The 15,083-nt window shown below is 37.6% G+C and overlaps 1 protein-coding gene across 2 annotated transcripts in view; it reads left to right on the plus strand.

The window, feature by feature from the left end:
- Positions 1 to 1,850: 1,850 nt before the first annotated feature.
- The window catches only part of sntb1 (syntrophin, basic 1), a 31,095-nt gene continuing 17,862 nt past the window's right edge, over positions 1,851 to 15,083 (plus strand). The window contains exons 1-2 of one of the 2 annotated variants that reach the window (XM_055209715.2): positions 1,851 to 2,531; positions 11,350 to 11,566. In XM_055209715.2, coding sequence (XP_055065690.2) covers positions 2,018 to 2,531; positions 11,350 to 11,566 — 731 coding nt within the window. In that variant the 5' untranslated portion in view covers positions 1,851 to 2,017. The remainder of the gene's footprint in view (positions 2,532 to 11,349; positions 11,567 to 15,083) is intronic. The other variant, XM_055209714.2, reaches the window with a different exon arrangement.

Here is a 15,083-nt window from a genome sequence, read left to right on the forward strand (position 1 = left end):
TTTCAAGCACAGAATATGACAGCACCACCCAGACTACAAGATAGAGATCCAAAATACACATCTTGATATAACAACTTGTGCATCCTCCTCAGATGTTTCCCTTGATGCAATGCAAAACCTACAGTAACAGCCTGCCTCTGTAGAGTCAATGCCCAACAATTCACACTGATGGGTGCATTATAACCCCACAGACCATTTTGCGATAAAACTGCACATAGATGTGATGAAAGTGAGTTTGATGTTCGCCACTTGAGTTATTCTCTTCTCATTGCACACAGGAGAGTCCTAAATTTTCAGCATGGCCTTTTATTTTAACTCTAATGAGCTACATGTGCCTTCCTGCTGTTTCACAATCGTTAGGGATCGACAAAAGAGACTTAGATTAAGAAATACTCTCTAGTCCGGGGTACAGCAGCCCTTGAAAATTACAACAGTTGTATTGGGATTAACTTGCAAATTTTAGTCTTAATTTTTAATTTGAGTCCTAATCAAACCCAGAGGGTAAAATAAGCATGAGCATATTTAAAGGCATCCCTTCACTCATAAATCTAATGCAACTTCAACATTCCTCTATAATTTGTCCCCTGTATGTTTTAAAGAGCTTATAATAAAATCACTTCTGGTACCTGGTAATTATCACGTTGTGGGGACCAATTGGGGATAGGAATACCAGTATTTTTCTGACCTTGTGGGGACATTTTGAGGTCCCCATGAGGACACAAGCTTATAAATCAAACAGAATGATGTTTATTGAAAATCTTAAGTAGCAGAAAGTTGTCTGTGATGGTTAGGGTTAAGTCAGAGAAATAATACAACATTTAACGATTTTCAAAACATACATTTTTGTTAATGTACCATGCTGAAAATGCTTACGTTTTTGTGAAGCTAATTTATTACACAGCTCATTTATTTTACTGCTTTGATCATTAGTCAAGATGAGGCTTAATTTGCTCATAAAAAACCTTTTCCTCATTAGATAAATGTGCTTAAAAGCGTCTTCATAGCTTTGCGAGTTCATTTTAACGAAACGTTATTCTGTTCCTACACACATGATCTAGTCATCCTATTACAAAAGCATTACATTTTTTTATAATTATTATTATTTATTTATTTTTTCAAAACTTTACTTTGTAAATCGGTTATTTGTAAATATATTGTATTTTTTTAATATAAATATTTATTGGTAACACTAAGGACAAATACAACAGTAAGGTTGTATTTGTTCACATTAGTTAAGGCATTTGTTCATAAAAGTTCATTGTGCATTGACTTGTGTTAACAGTAACAACTTTTATATATAAAAAAAATATATTATTAATATATATATTAATAAAAACGGATATTTACACGAACAAATATTAATAAATGCTGTAGAAGTATTGTTCATTATTAGTTCATGCTAGCTAATGCATTAACTAATGTTAACAATACAACCATTGCAAAGTGTGTACCGCTTGCATGCTCGATAGTGCAGTAAACTAAAATGCACACTAGATGGCACTAAAACATTCAATATTTTGCGCATTTTAGAGGCTGACGAAGTGTTTTGTTTACATTCACTGATCAATTTACATTGTTTTCGGATCATTATTTTTTTCTCATTATGTATATTTAAACACAACAATCTATAACCCACAATAAAAGTAGGCTACAAAATAACTGTCAGTTTCATAAAGTCCGCACTGTAATTGCAGCAGGAATTTCATCCATGAGCGCGCACCAATCATGAAGATTAACGCTACAAGTGCCGTGCCTAAGTAGTAGAAAAGCTCCTACAATTCCTGACATCAATAATGTACGTAATATATAAATCACAGACTTAAAATCCGTATTTCCTGACAGCGGCGGAGTTATGTATCTGCATGGCCACACAGAACACCAGACTGTTGCTCCACCCAAAGAGGATATGCACGAGGAGCTAAACTGTATCCAACCTGAATCACAACTTTTCCCCGTCCAGGGCTAAAGTCCTGCGCTCGTGTATGAAATCACATGGCATTTTAAGAATGCTTCAAAGATGGCGGTAGCGTCGGCGCTTTGTGCTAACAGAGTGCAGAAAAGCGCGTGTCTGGAGGTGCTGGTGCGCGAGCGATGGCACGCGGTGTTCGCAAGTTTAAGCGATGAGTCGCTGACGCTCAGCTGCGAGGAGCCCGCGGGTGAACCCGCCGTTAACGGCATCAGCAGCACTAACGGCTCCTACGATCACCCGGACCCCACGAGCAGTCCCAAAACCGGAGTCAGGACTCCTCACGGGGATTCACAAGTGCCCGAAGCGATCGCCAACCGCAAAAGATGCGTGAAAGTGATCAAGCAAGAGGTCGGGGGGTTAGGGATCAGCATCAAAGGTGGGAAGGAGAACAAGATGCCCATTCTCATTAGTAAAATCTTCAAAGGTCTGGCAGCGGACCATACTCAAGCGCTTTACGTCGGCGACGCGATCCTGTCCGTGAACGCGATCAATCTGCGCGACGCAACGCACGACGAGGCGGTACAGGTGCTGAAGAAAGCGGGGAGAGAGGTTGTGCTGGAAGGTAAGAAGAAAATGTTGGTTTTGGGAAGTTGTAGAGGTACATCACACCTGTTGGTGTGAAATGCTTAAAATGCATAAACATAAAGTTACTGTACAACAAAGTCTAGTTAAATGAATGACAACACCCTTGAGATTGGCATGAAATACATTTTTACTGTATTTTAGAGTCATTAAAAGATTTTTACAGTAATTATTCAAAGTGCTTTTATATAGCCTACATTAACTTTTTATATGCTAATAATGTATGGATTTACAAGCTATAGACATACAAGTGTGAGCAAATGCAAATTTGCAAAAGCAGACAAATTTGAAGTCTTACAAGTGCAGAGTATACACAGACAAAAATATTACACTATACAGACAGTATTCAGAGATATAAGCATTGCATATACTGTAATTATATAATTGCACATTAAAATATGCAAAAATATACATTTATATAAATCAAAATGTGACAGAAATTTCTAATACATTGGAGGGAATTGTTGTCTTGGTATCTTTTGTTTTGAGCTTTACACAGTGTTCTTCGACACCAAATGTTACCATGTCAAATGTCTTTATTCTGTTCAAGTTGAATAGTCAAAAAATCCAGGAACTAGTAAATCGTGTAAGTCATGACATACAGAATGGTTGACCTTTTGTCATAATCTGTTAAGCATGTAAATGTGAACTGAATTGATACATTGCTGAAGAGAAATGAATGTGTGGATCGCTGAATAAGACATTCCAAGCCATTGTAAGGGAATATATATGTTGTTATATACAGTAGACAAAAATCTTCGGTCAGGAAGCTGTCAGGTAAAATATTTAAGAAGAGATTTTTGTGTGTACAGTGAACTTTTCTATTTTTTTTGTATTTGTACTGTAAAGTATGATTTTTTCAATATCACAAAATGTGTGTGTAAATGTGAATTCTGTCTCACACTAATGTGTAACTTACTTCATAGTGTTGAAATTTAAAAAGTGCAGAAAATACTTACTGACACTTGTGCAATCTTGATATATTAACAACATGGCTAAAAACAAATTTTGACTGTTTTGTTAAACAACAATGACACAAGGACATGCCATTTTAAAGGCACTGATGTAAAATGTCATTTTGAGAGATGAACTACCTTGAACAAGTTACAGGCTTTTGCATGAAATTCATGCACTGTGCTGTTTGTACTTTGTTTTGAGAAATGCACTTAAAAGTTTGCACATTTTAAGATTCCAGAAATGGTCTAAAGTGACTGAGAGAAACTATATGTGGTATGGGGAAGTTAGAGTACTGAGGAAGTCAATTTGATCTGAACATGATGTGTATTAGCTGTTCACTGCTGCCAGGTGAGACTTCAGCTTCAGGTTTTATGATATTCAGGGATTTTGCTGTACACCCACCTAAGGGTCAGTTCGAACCGGGTCACTTTCTTTAAAACTGTATTTTGAAACAGGACCTTACAGTTCAGCCATGGAGAAGGACAGTGGGTGTTAACTGTTTTCATTTCTGCATCTGCAGTTACTGACCTATAATAAAGTCTGACACCCGTGACAGTGAATATCAGAATAGATCAAATTGCTGAACACAAGTATATTGGTTGGTTCATGGTTATGCTTAAAAAATGTCCAACAGGATCAAATTAAATACAAATATAAATAATAAATGTTTTTGCTTAAAAGCTTTTTGCAATGAAAACATATAAAGAGGTTGATTGTTCATCCTTTTAAAGCACTCATGTTGTCATGTTAACTTTTGAAATATTGATAAAAGATTTTAGCAGCATTGCAAATCTTATAGAAATTCTTATGTGGATCAAAATGTTTCTAGCTGGTTTTTCTATCTAGGTCAATTTAGTGCATATAGTTAATAATAACACCAATTTCAGTGATTCAAGTGGCCAGAGTTTCCAATCCAAATATGAACCGATGCATGTCCAACACACTCTCTTATTTTGCAAGCAAGAGGATTTCGCATGCACCATCCAATCTCAAGAGAGTCCCCTGTGCTTGGGATTTGTCTCTTTAAATAATTCACTTTGACAGTTTCTACTAGAAATTTTTGCGCTTTCTTTATTTGTATCGTTACCCAATCATCACTGATCAATCACTATCAATCGACATTGTCATTTTATAACAGCTGGCGTAATTTATGACCTTGATGTGTTTGAGAAACATCTGTGTCAATGTATCTGGGCAAATCACAGAACTCGTCACATTGAAGTCAAGCTCTCTGATGATATTTCAGAAAAATAAATGCAGTTTCACAGGATTTGGCAGTTTGATAACTGCCTGTCCGAAGAAGAGCCCAATTCTTGTAGGATCCCAGTGAAAGAGCAGTACACTACAACCATACACTACATGACTCACATGAGCAATTTTCCAGTCGAAGTCAGAAAATGCTTTTCTTGTCTCTTTCAAAAAAACTCCCATTTTTAACAAAAAAAGGCATACAATGAATCTGACCAGTGTCAGGTTTAAAATGGCTAAAAGCACATACACAAAAAACCCTCGGGTGCTTTATAAAGATTGAATGAGTGTTCAGACGCTGAGCATCTTACAACATTCACTATTGTCCAGAAAGTATAGTGCTGTACTAGTCGATATGTTTTAAAAGTATTTTATTTAAGCATCTGGATTCATAAATATCACATCATTGCTCTTTATTAAAGCAGGAAATTAAAGCCTTTCAACAAAAGACACTATGAAATGGAAATAATAAAATATTCTGGAAGTTTCAGCAAATTCTCAGTATTATTGAAAGCGTGACTGCACCATTATGCACGCACACAATTAAAATTTTTGTATACCCCTAGAAAGATCCTTTAGCCAAAGGCATCAAAAAATCATTTCCACAATTTTGTTTGTTCTATTGTCACACATCCAGTAAATAAATAATAAAGTTAAACAGAATGAGAGATGAATTGAAATGACAATAGGAGTGGAACGTATTATGAAAACCACTCAAAGCATGCAGAGGTACTGAAAAAGGACCCCACATGTTTACAAGAGTACAGTACATGCAAGCTCAGCCATTCTTTTGTTCAGTCCAATACTTGTTTTGTAAAGTAAGTTAATGGTTAAGGGAAAATGAAAACATTCAAAGCCATGTCATGTCCTTGAACTGGATGTGTATGGTATGAGAATTCCTAAAATTCCCTTTGATGAGTTGAAATGAAGGAATGTAAACACATGCCACAGCGTCAGGCACAAGACAAGAAAAACTGGTTTCTTGTAGTTCCACGTGCACATAATATAGTTTAAACATTACTATAGAGAATAATAGAAAGAGGCATGTGATCATGATGTCACAAATAACACGCTGGCACTTTATGTGATATTTGGTTTAATATCTAAATATTACATCACTGTAAGAAAACTTAAAACAACTTGATTATTTACTATTTAACATTTTTACTTGTGTTACGTTGACAAAACTTATAAAAACAAGTTGATATTGTTGTTAAACTTACATAAAAATTGTTGTTTATTTGACATCATTTTGACAGTGGCTAATTAGCAGGAAGTGAGGTTGGTTTCACCATTATCGCGAATTAAGTTATTAACATAGCGGTATTGTATTTGGTTTTGAAAAATTCAAAAACATTGAATAGCTTAGCAAATTTTATTTCATAGGCAGATATAAAAAAAAACCATTGGTGTCCACTGGTATAATGCAACTGATTGGTTTCCTTCATCGGCACTCAGCTTTTACACTTGAACTCATGTTACCCTGGAGTGCACATTATAATGAGAGCTATTCATTCAGTGAAAAAGTTTGAGAAAATGCATAAATTCAGCTTTTAATAGATTCGATTACAATAAAAGATGTAATAAGTAGTGGACGCTGCAGGCAACAAACTTCAGCATGTTTTATTGATCATTTTAACCATAATTTTAAATGCTTGGGATGAAATTCTTTGCAGGGAAACCGATTCAGGAAGTTCTACAACAAATCACAGAGGAGATACAAAACATTTGTGTAACGTGTTGAAGGTCACCAAATTAACATTTATATCGGTTTAGATAAGATAAACTGTAACTACCTGTTTGAACACTGTTTTTGTAGAAGTAGTCAGTAGGAAGTGTTTTTATAAGCGTGTCTTTGTAGCTGCTCTTATAGTTTGTCCTTGAGGATAAAGGACTACAGGGGCTCTAAGCCAATTGAGTTTCACCCGCTGTGTGGTGAACTCAAAAGTTCTGAGTAGTAATGTTTTATGCAGGAGCTTGCTGAATCCTTGACCCTGAAGTACACAATTACAGTAAACCAAATCTGAGAGTTTGACACTGCATTCCAATTCATTTCTGCATTCTCTCATTCAGAAGAAGCTTTTTGTTGCTCTTTTTTTTGTCTGTTATTGTGTTTTATCCCTTTGTCATTGTGTTTTATTCTTTTTCTTAAAGAGATAGATGATAACGATCCTACAGACAATTATTATACACTGGAAAAATCTTTTTGCACTTAAAGTTAAATCAACTAGGATTTACAACTGTACATTGTAAAAACAATTGTTGTATCAATTTAAATAAAGTACGTTTTTTACAGTCTATTGAATAGTGATGAGTTGCTGTAAGTTATCAAATAAAGTTCATATAACTAAAGCAAATTTAACTTGATTTATTAAGTTACAGCAACTCAAGGTTGAAATGACTTGTGAATCCTAGTTGGTTAAATGTAAAGATGTAAAATGCAAAAATATTTTAGTATATATTAGTATAATAGTATAGTTAGGAATTATAGCCCAGCATGTCTTCCATACTCTATAAAATAAGCCTTTCTTATGTCTATACTGCCTGTACATTATTAACAAAAATTATAATTCAAACCAGTGTTGGGTCAAAAAGGGACGAACCCAACCCGTCGGGTTGTAATTTAATCTATGCTGGGTTGTTTTAACCCATTGTCAAATTAAAACCATTTTCTTGGTCAATATAAAGGGGCCATATAATAAAATCTGACTTTTACCATGTTAAGTGCTAGTTGTTCTATCAACCTACACTGTAAAAATATCTGGGTTATTTTTGGGTAAATATTGGACAGAACACGTGCTGAGTTGAAAATTACCCCATGCTGGGTTAAAAAAGGACCCAATGTTGGGTTGATGTTATGCAGCCATGGGGTATAATAACCCAGCAGTTGGATTAAAACAACCCAGCATTGAGTACATTTTAACCCAGCGGTGTGTTCTGTCCAATATTTACCCATTATGGGTCAAAAATAACCCAGACATTTCTAGAGTGTAGAAAATGTGAAAAAGATCATCCCAGTAACTGAGTTTTGATGCAAGCATGTGAAAAAATAGGTCATTGAAATTTGGCCCCCTTGTGATGTCAGAATGGGAAAATACCCCCCTTAATCTGCACTATCCAACCATGGCACTGCCATTTAGTGCAGAGATCAACTCGTTTGCATTTTAAAGGACACGTTCAAAACGGCACATTCTTGCTCACACCTACAAAGTGGCAATTTTAACATGTTATAATAAATTGTCTATGGGGTATTTTGAGCTAAAACTTCACATACGTACTCTAGGGACACCAAAGATTTGACATCTTAAAAACTTATTGTGAATTGTCCCCTTTAACCCAACGACTGGGTTTGTCTCTTTTTGAAAATAACCCAGCCTGTTTTAGAGTGTACTTTATATGTATTTACTGTAAATCTGCTATGCTAAAATGCAAATTGGTGCAACAGAGTGACTCAGTGGGTAGCACTGTTGCCTGACGGAAGGTCCCTGGTTCAAGATCCGGCAAGGTCAGGTGGCCTTTCTGTGTGTGTGGAGTTTGCTGTGTCAGGGTGGGTTTACTCCAGGTAACAGCCATACAGCCATATCACCCTGTAGCCCAAGACAGCTTGCCCACTGAAGCTAGGCAGGGCTGAGCCTGGTCAGTACTTGGATGGGAGACCACCTGGGAAAACCAGGTTGCTGGGGGTGCTCACCCTGTGGTCTGTGTGGGTCCTAACAGCCCGGTATAGTGATGGAGACACTATTCTGTCAAAAAAAGCACCGTCCTTTGGATGAGACGTTAAACTGAGGTCCTGACTCTCTGTGGTCATTAAAAATCCCAGGATGTCCTTTGAAAAAGAGTAGGGGTGTGCCCTGGCATTCTGGCCAAAACTTGTCCATTGGCCTACTAATCATCCCTCATACTAATTGGCTATATCACTCTGTCTCCTCTCCACTAATAAGCTGGTGTGTGTTGGGCTTTCTGGTGCAATATGGCTGCTGTCGCATCATCCAGGTGGATGCTGCACATTGGTGGTGTTTGAGGAGATTCCCCTGTTCATATATAAAGTGCTTTGAGTACTGAGAAAAGCGCTTTATAAATGTAAGGTATTATTATTATTACAATATTTTCCTGCTACAGGTTAGGTGAATTGGAGATGCCAAACTGCCCCTCCCTGTGTGTGTGGATTAACTTGTATATCGATTAAGCAGTTCTTGCCAGTTCTATATATCCATAGATGCTGGAATGTATAATTAATATAAAGTGCATTCATTGTTTAGAAATGTGTAACCTGTCTGATTTACTTTCTGTGTTAGCTAAGGGCGTTTTCACACCTGTGTTCGTTTGAGCCCTCCAAATGCTCGCGGAGCAGTTCATTGTGTATATGTGAACAAAACAAGTGATCTCAGACTCCATAAAAGGACCCAAAAGGGAACCGTACTCAGACTCCAGATGTGGTCTAAGTACGGTTCACTTTTGAGTTCTTTTGTAGGGGTGTCACGATTCTACAAATCCTAGATTCGATTACATTTTAGATTCTAAGGTCACGATTCGATTCTCCTTTTTTTTTTAACGCGCAAAAATGCTATGCCATTTTTAGACTCGACTTTATGAAATATAATATCTGACTTTGAACCCGGAGGTGCCCTGCCATGTTAGTCGTGCTGCTAGTGGAAAAATATGGTGCACGCACATACCTGATAAAACGAAACTTCCTGTTAGAGGAACATTCCTGTCAGTACTTTAAAAACGAGCTTTTATTATCGTCAGATGAGATTATGAGACTATACCCTAATAAGTCTTGTTTAAATGCTGTTTTCATAACTCTTAAGCAACTGAAATAAGTTGTTGTGAAACTTTAACAGATCTCAGTTCAGAGAAACGACCGGTCCTGGCACAGATGCCGTTCTGCTGTGCTGTTTTGTTGTTTCCCATGTAAAGAAGAGCAGCTTGCATGGTGTCTCCTGCATCTGCCATGCTATCTTTTGACTGGCTATAGCTAGCTTGGTTAGAGAAGGTTGACTCGCAACACTCAACACGTGTGTTTTTCCACGCTTGGCAAGCTGACCGGACGTGACATGGGGCGTGGCAGCATCGACGATTACATTTTTTAATTGGAAGTTCAAGGTTGTGACTTAATTTCGATCACTTTCGATTTAAAATAGAAATTTTGACACTCCTATTCTTTGGTGGTTCGATTTCTTTTTGACATGTAAAAGCAATGAGGGCCCGGTCCGGTTCGTGTGTGGTTTTGACGTATCAAAATGAACTGCTGCACACAAAGGTCTGAGTTCTTATGAAGTTGTGATATTAACAAGAATGGGTCTGAGATCATTTCAGTTCTGAAAAAGGACTGGGTCCTCTTTTGAGTCCACCATAGTGTGAACGCCAAAAGGACTGAGGTCACATTTTGCTAGTGCCTCACTTCAAATGAACAGGGTTTGGTTCTTTTAAAATGAACTATATGTGAACCCCCTTAGTCACTAGAGCACAGTAAGAAAGTCAACATCCAGATGTTATGGTCTTCAGAGCCGTATGAGCTATACCCTCCTGAACTGTGTGTAAACTCGATTTATGCTGAAACTGCTCATGAGTACTAGAACACGCATCTTTTTTCCTGACGGGATAGATCACCCTCAAAATCAATCTTAAAAATGTTCATGTGCCGTTTTAATGAAATAATATGCAGGTGGTATGTCTCCCCACAGGCTTTCACAGTATGTTTTAACCTTGCTGATGTCATGCCAAATAGCCAAACAGCACATTTTGATCTTTAACTTTTTCACAGGTAATTGTGAAACACCTCTAGTATTGTGAAATATAAGGCTGTCATACTGTACTGAATTGGAATAATTAAACTAAAGTTTGACTGAGATACTTTGCAATTATACAGTCTCTTTATTGCACCTTATCAGCAGGTTCAAGTGTAACTTGCTTCACTCGCTGGTTCATTGCCCTGCCATAAACATCACAGCAATCATCTGACATTGCAATAAGATAGTATGCAAATGTGAGTTGAATAGATTTCCTCAAACAGGACAGCTGTCAGCGTGATGTGGGTTTGCGTAGGGGTTTCCTGCTTTCGCTTTTGACTGGCTAAGGCCCGGTGAACATGTTTGATGGAAAATGTACTTTAAGAAATGTTTCATCTGAATGAGTACAGTATGTAAAGTATATGGACCACTCTCTAAGCATGTTTGGACATCTATGGACAAAACAAAATGTCATGCAATACAAAGACATGACAAAGAATTTAAATTTCTATTCAAGCATAATAATGCACAAAGTGAGTCACAAGACTGATATGGAGGAACTTGAATGACCTGCTACAAAGGGTTAACAGAAAAAGCCTTTCACAAACTGTTGTAATTATAAGATTTGTATTCACAGGAATTAATGGAGTGAATAAGAGAGTGTCCACATACTATATAGTTACTTTAACTTAACAAGTTATGTCAACTTATCACAAGTCAAAACTTAAAATAGTAGATTGAATTGGCTTGCAAAACCAAGTTGTTTTAACGTCATACTTCATTTTTTTACAGTGTAGAATTGTAAAAATAGTTGCTAATAGTTCAGATATTCACAAAATGTTACCCTCTTTTTTGTTATAGTGAAGTATATGCGGGAAGCCACCCCATATGTGAAAAAAGGGTCACCGGTATCTGAGATTGGCTGGGAGACCCCTCCACCTGAGTCTCCGCGTCTTGGCAGCCCTCATTCTGATATCCCCAGTCCTCTCTCGCTATCATTACAGGGCGACCGCAGATACATCCCCCTCAAAATGTGCTACATCACCCGCAGCATGACCGTCCCAGACCCAGAAAACAGGTACAGCTCATGCATTCATTCAAATATTCAAAACTTGAATCATTTCTTTTATTAACTTTAGGGCATTTTTTGTGAGCAAGGTATACCACAATGGATCAAACAATCTGCTACTTTTTAAAACTTGTTGCTTTACTTGTTGATTTTATTTGATTTACTTGTTGATATGTTTCTAAAGTGTTAAAATACATAAAAGAAGCCAAGCTAATATAAAAATATGTAATAAATAAATCGCAGACTCCGTGCGGGCAACCTGGTTAAGGGAGTTGGTTATGTTTTTTGCTCTTCTGTAGTGCTTGTTATAGATGGTGCAGGAACTGTTTTAGACAATCTCTTTGTTAACAGTAAGGGGTCTCATTATTCATTGGGTGAATGTGACAGCCCTGTTAATGCACTCAGCACAACAGATGCTTTATGCTGGTCTCTGACTCTGTCTTTACACACGTTTGATGTCTAAAGAGTAGTGGCGTCCTCGATTTTCAATGGATGAACCTTCTTGCTTTCACTCAGAAGTGATGGAGGACAACATCAAAGTTCATGTCAACAATGGCTTCAAAGTATGTTTCAAAGTATTCTTCCAGAACGCTTGAGGTGGGCCCTTACCAAAACCCATGCTCCCTGGGTGCCCCATATCAGTCAGAACAAGATATTGAGATCCAGTGTAGAAGTTGAATCATTAATATCCATATATATTAATGACAAGATGCACTGTGTCATTCAGCAAAACGAGTACTGATACGGTAGGCTATATACAAAAAAGTAGAAAGCAGGCCCACATTTATATTTAAGAGCCACACAGATCCAAAATCCGAAATTGACCTGTTTTGCAGTGTGTCATGTAGCTGTCCATCAATGTAAACAATATGCAAAGTTTTTGAACCAAAAAGTGCACAATTAATAAAGTTATTGGCTTCTTAAGTAGGGAGTCGACTCTGAATGGCTGAAACGAGTCGTCATATGGATTGAATCTCCTGCCTGTCTTTATCCATGTAATGCGAATACTTGCATAATAATCTCCGCCTACAGCCTTGCCCGCGGGAAAAACGAAAACTACGACCTGCCCACAGCTAGTTAGTGTGTAAACATCATATCACGCTGTGTTTTCAGTTTGTGTTGTTTTCACTACCAAAGGATAAAGATATATAAAGAATCAGTGGTTAAAATTACTTTTTCAAGGAGGGATATACTAAACGTTTGGCTGTGAAGAATCAGTGGTTAAAATTACTTTTTCATGGAGGGATTTACTAGACGTTTGGCTGTGAAGAATCAGTGGTTAAAATTACTTTTTCATGTAGGGAATTACAAGAACTTTGGCTGTGAAGAATCAGTGTTAAAATTATTTTTTCATGGAGGGATTTACTAGAAATTTGGCTGTGAAGAATCAGTGTTAAAATTACTTTTTCATGGAGGGATTTACTAGACATTTGGCTGTGAAGAATTAGTGGTTAAAATTACTTTTTCATGGAGGGATTTACTAGATATTTGGCTGTGAAGAATCAGTGGTTAAAATTACTTTTTCATGGAAGGATTTACTAGACGTTTGACAATGAAAGATGGTTCAATATCCACTTTATTTGAAACAACATGCATCTCCTAACCACAACCTGTAAGTATGATTAGGGGCGGCAGTGGCTCAGTGGTTCATGTAGGTTGTCTACAAATTGGAAGGTTGGTGGTTCAATCCCCGGTTCCACCTGACCAAGTGTCGAGGTGTCCTTGAGCAAGACACCTAACCCCAGCTGCTACGATTTGCGCGAGTAGATTACATACAAAGTCAATGCAAAGATGCAACCAGACGTGTCCTCGCATGGGGCAATGTGAATGACGCGAATTGGGAGGTGCAATTGCTGCGAAAACACGCGCTTTTCTCTTTAAACACGTCTTCGTGCAAGTTGAAAATACTCAGAGCAGCTTCAAGAACGCGCACACAGGATCATTTGACATTGTAGAGATATATGTGTGTGTGTGTGTGTGTGTGTGTGTGAGAGAGAGAGAGAGAGAGAGAGAGAGAGAGAGAGAGAGAGAGACAAATAAGTGGTGGGGAAGAGGGACACAGAGAAAAAGTGAGAGAGAGACAAGCAGAAAGGTAAGGCAAAGCTGTTTTCTATAGAACTAGGCACCTACAGGTATAGGATATATGAATATATATATATAAAAAATATATATTAAAATTACGTTTCCAAACAAGTTTCAGTCGTTCATCCCCTAGAAACAGGGTGAACGGCACTTTCACATTCGCTTTGCAGCCAAAACCTAAAGAGATTTCCAACTGTCGGGTTGCGGCCCTGTAGTTCGAGTGAAAACTACAAAAATTTGCTTCACGGCAGACCTACAATCCAGTCAGAGCCAGCCTTGCTGCAGTAGGCTAAATTATTTCCGACAGTGGTAATGGACAATTCCGCTTCCAACCTGTAGGGGGAGCAAACAGCAAAAACTCTTTAGTGTTGCTTTAAATGAGTGAAAAATGTTAGTTTCTATCGTCGTTTTTATTGCTTGAATTAATGATGAATGATGTGTATTGATGTCGATAATGTCTTCTCAGTAAATCATGTTAGCATAGGTTAATACATGTTGCACTATTGTTGGTCTGTGCCACTGATCTGTGGTCTGTGCGGAGACTCCGTCAGTTTACCAATCAGATCAGAGTATGCTACTGAAAGGTGGGGTTTAGGCAGACTGGGTCGTTGAACGGCTTCAAACGAATCGTTTGGGGATCTCTGAGAAATTTTAGATTTATATTTTAAGAAAATTACAGTGTTTTAAACCTTGCATGCATTTAAACCTGTTGTCCGGGACTTATAAACAGTGATAGGACGCTTAAAATTGACATCTTACTGGCTCTTTAATGTGCATTTTTGCTTGATGTTGTTTTCACACTATATTGTAACAACTCTGTGGTTTGTCAAATTAACCATAACATTACACAGGAAGTGTATCATAAGGTGACGTAACATCATTGAGCTCTGTGATGATGATTATGTCACATGCCTCTTAAAAACTGTAAGGTTTCTGCCGTGGTGCACATTTACATTTATATTTATGCATTTGGTGGATGCTTCTATCCAAAGCAACTTACCTTGCAAGGTTTACATTTTATTAGTATGTGTGTTCACTGGAATCAAACCCATGACGACCTGTGCTTGAGCTACAGGAACAGGGTGTATTACCATTCAAATGCTTTCTGCATTTCTCTTTCTCTATAAAATTGTCTATGCAGATTAAGACTATCTGAAACATCTCAGCCCAGACTGCATTATTGGTCTGGCACAGATAGGCTGCTGTAGTCTGAGAGAGAGAGAGACTAATAGGTAGACAGTCGGATAAAAAACTGACTGTCCGTCAGGAGATCTCTGCAGGTTGGCTGCCAGGTTGTCAGCCTCTCTGTTTTCAATTTACACCCATTGTGTCCCATATCTAATAGTCCATCCATCACCGTGGCTGTCTTGCAGAGCTCTATCAACACTGCAGACATTTATGACTTATCTCAGATGCCAAAGTGTTAGAGGGTTCCTGCCATATT

This window comes from Misgurnus anguillicaudatus, chromosome 10, assembly GCF_027580225.2.
Source record: "Misgurnus anguillicaudatus chromosome 10, ASM2758022v2, whole genome shotgun sequence".
In the NCBI taxonomy this organism is placed as follows: domain Eukaryota; kingdom Metazoa; phylum Chordata; class Actinopteri; order Cypriniformes; family Cobitidae; genus Misgurnus; species Misgurnus anguillicaudatus.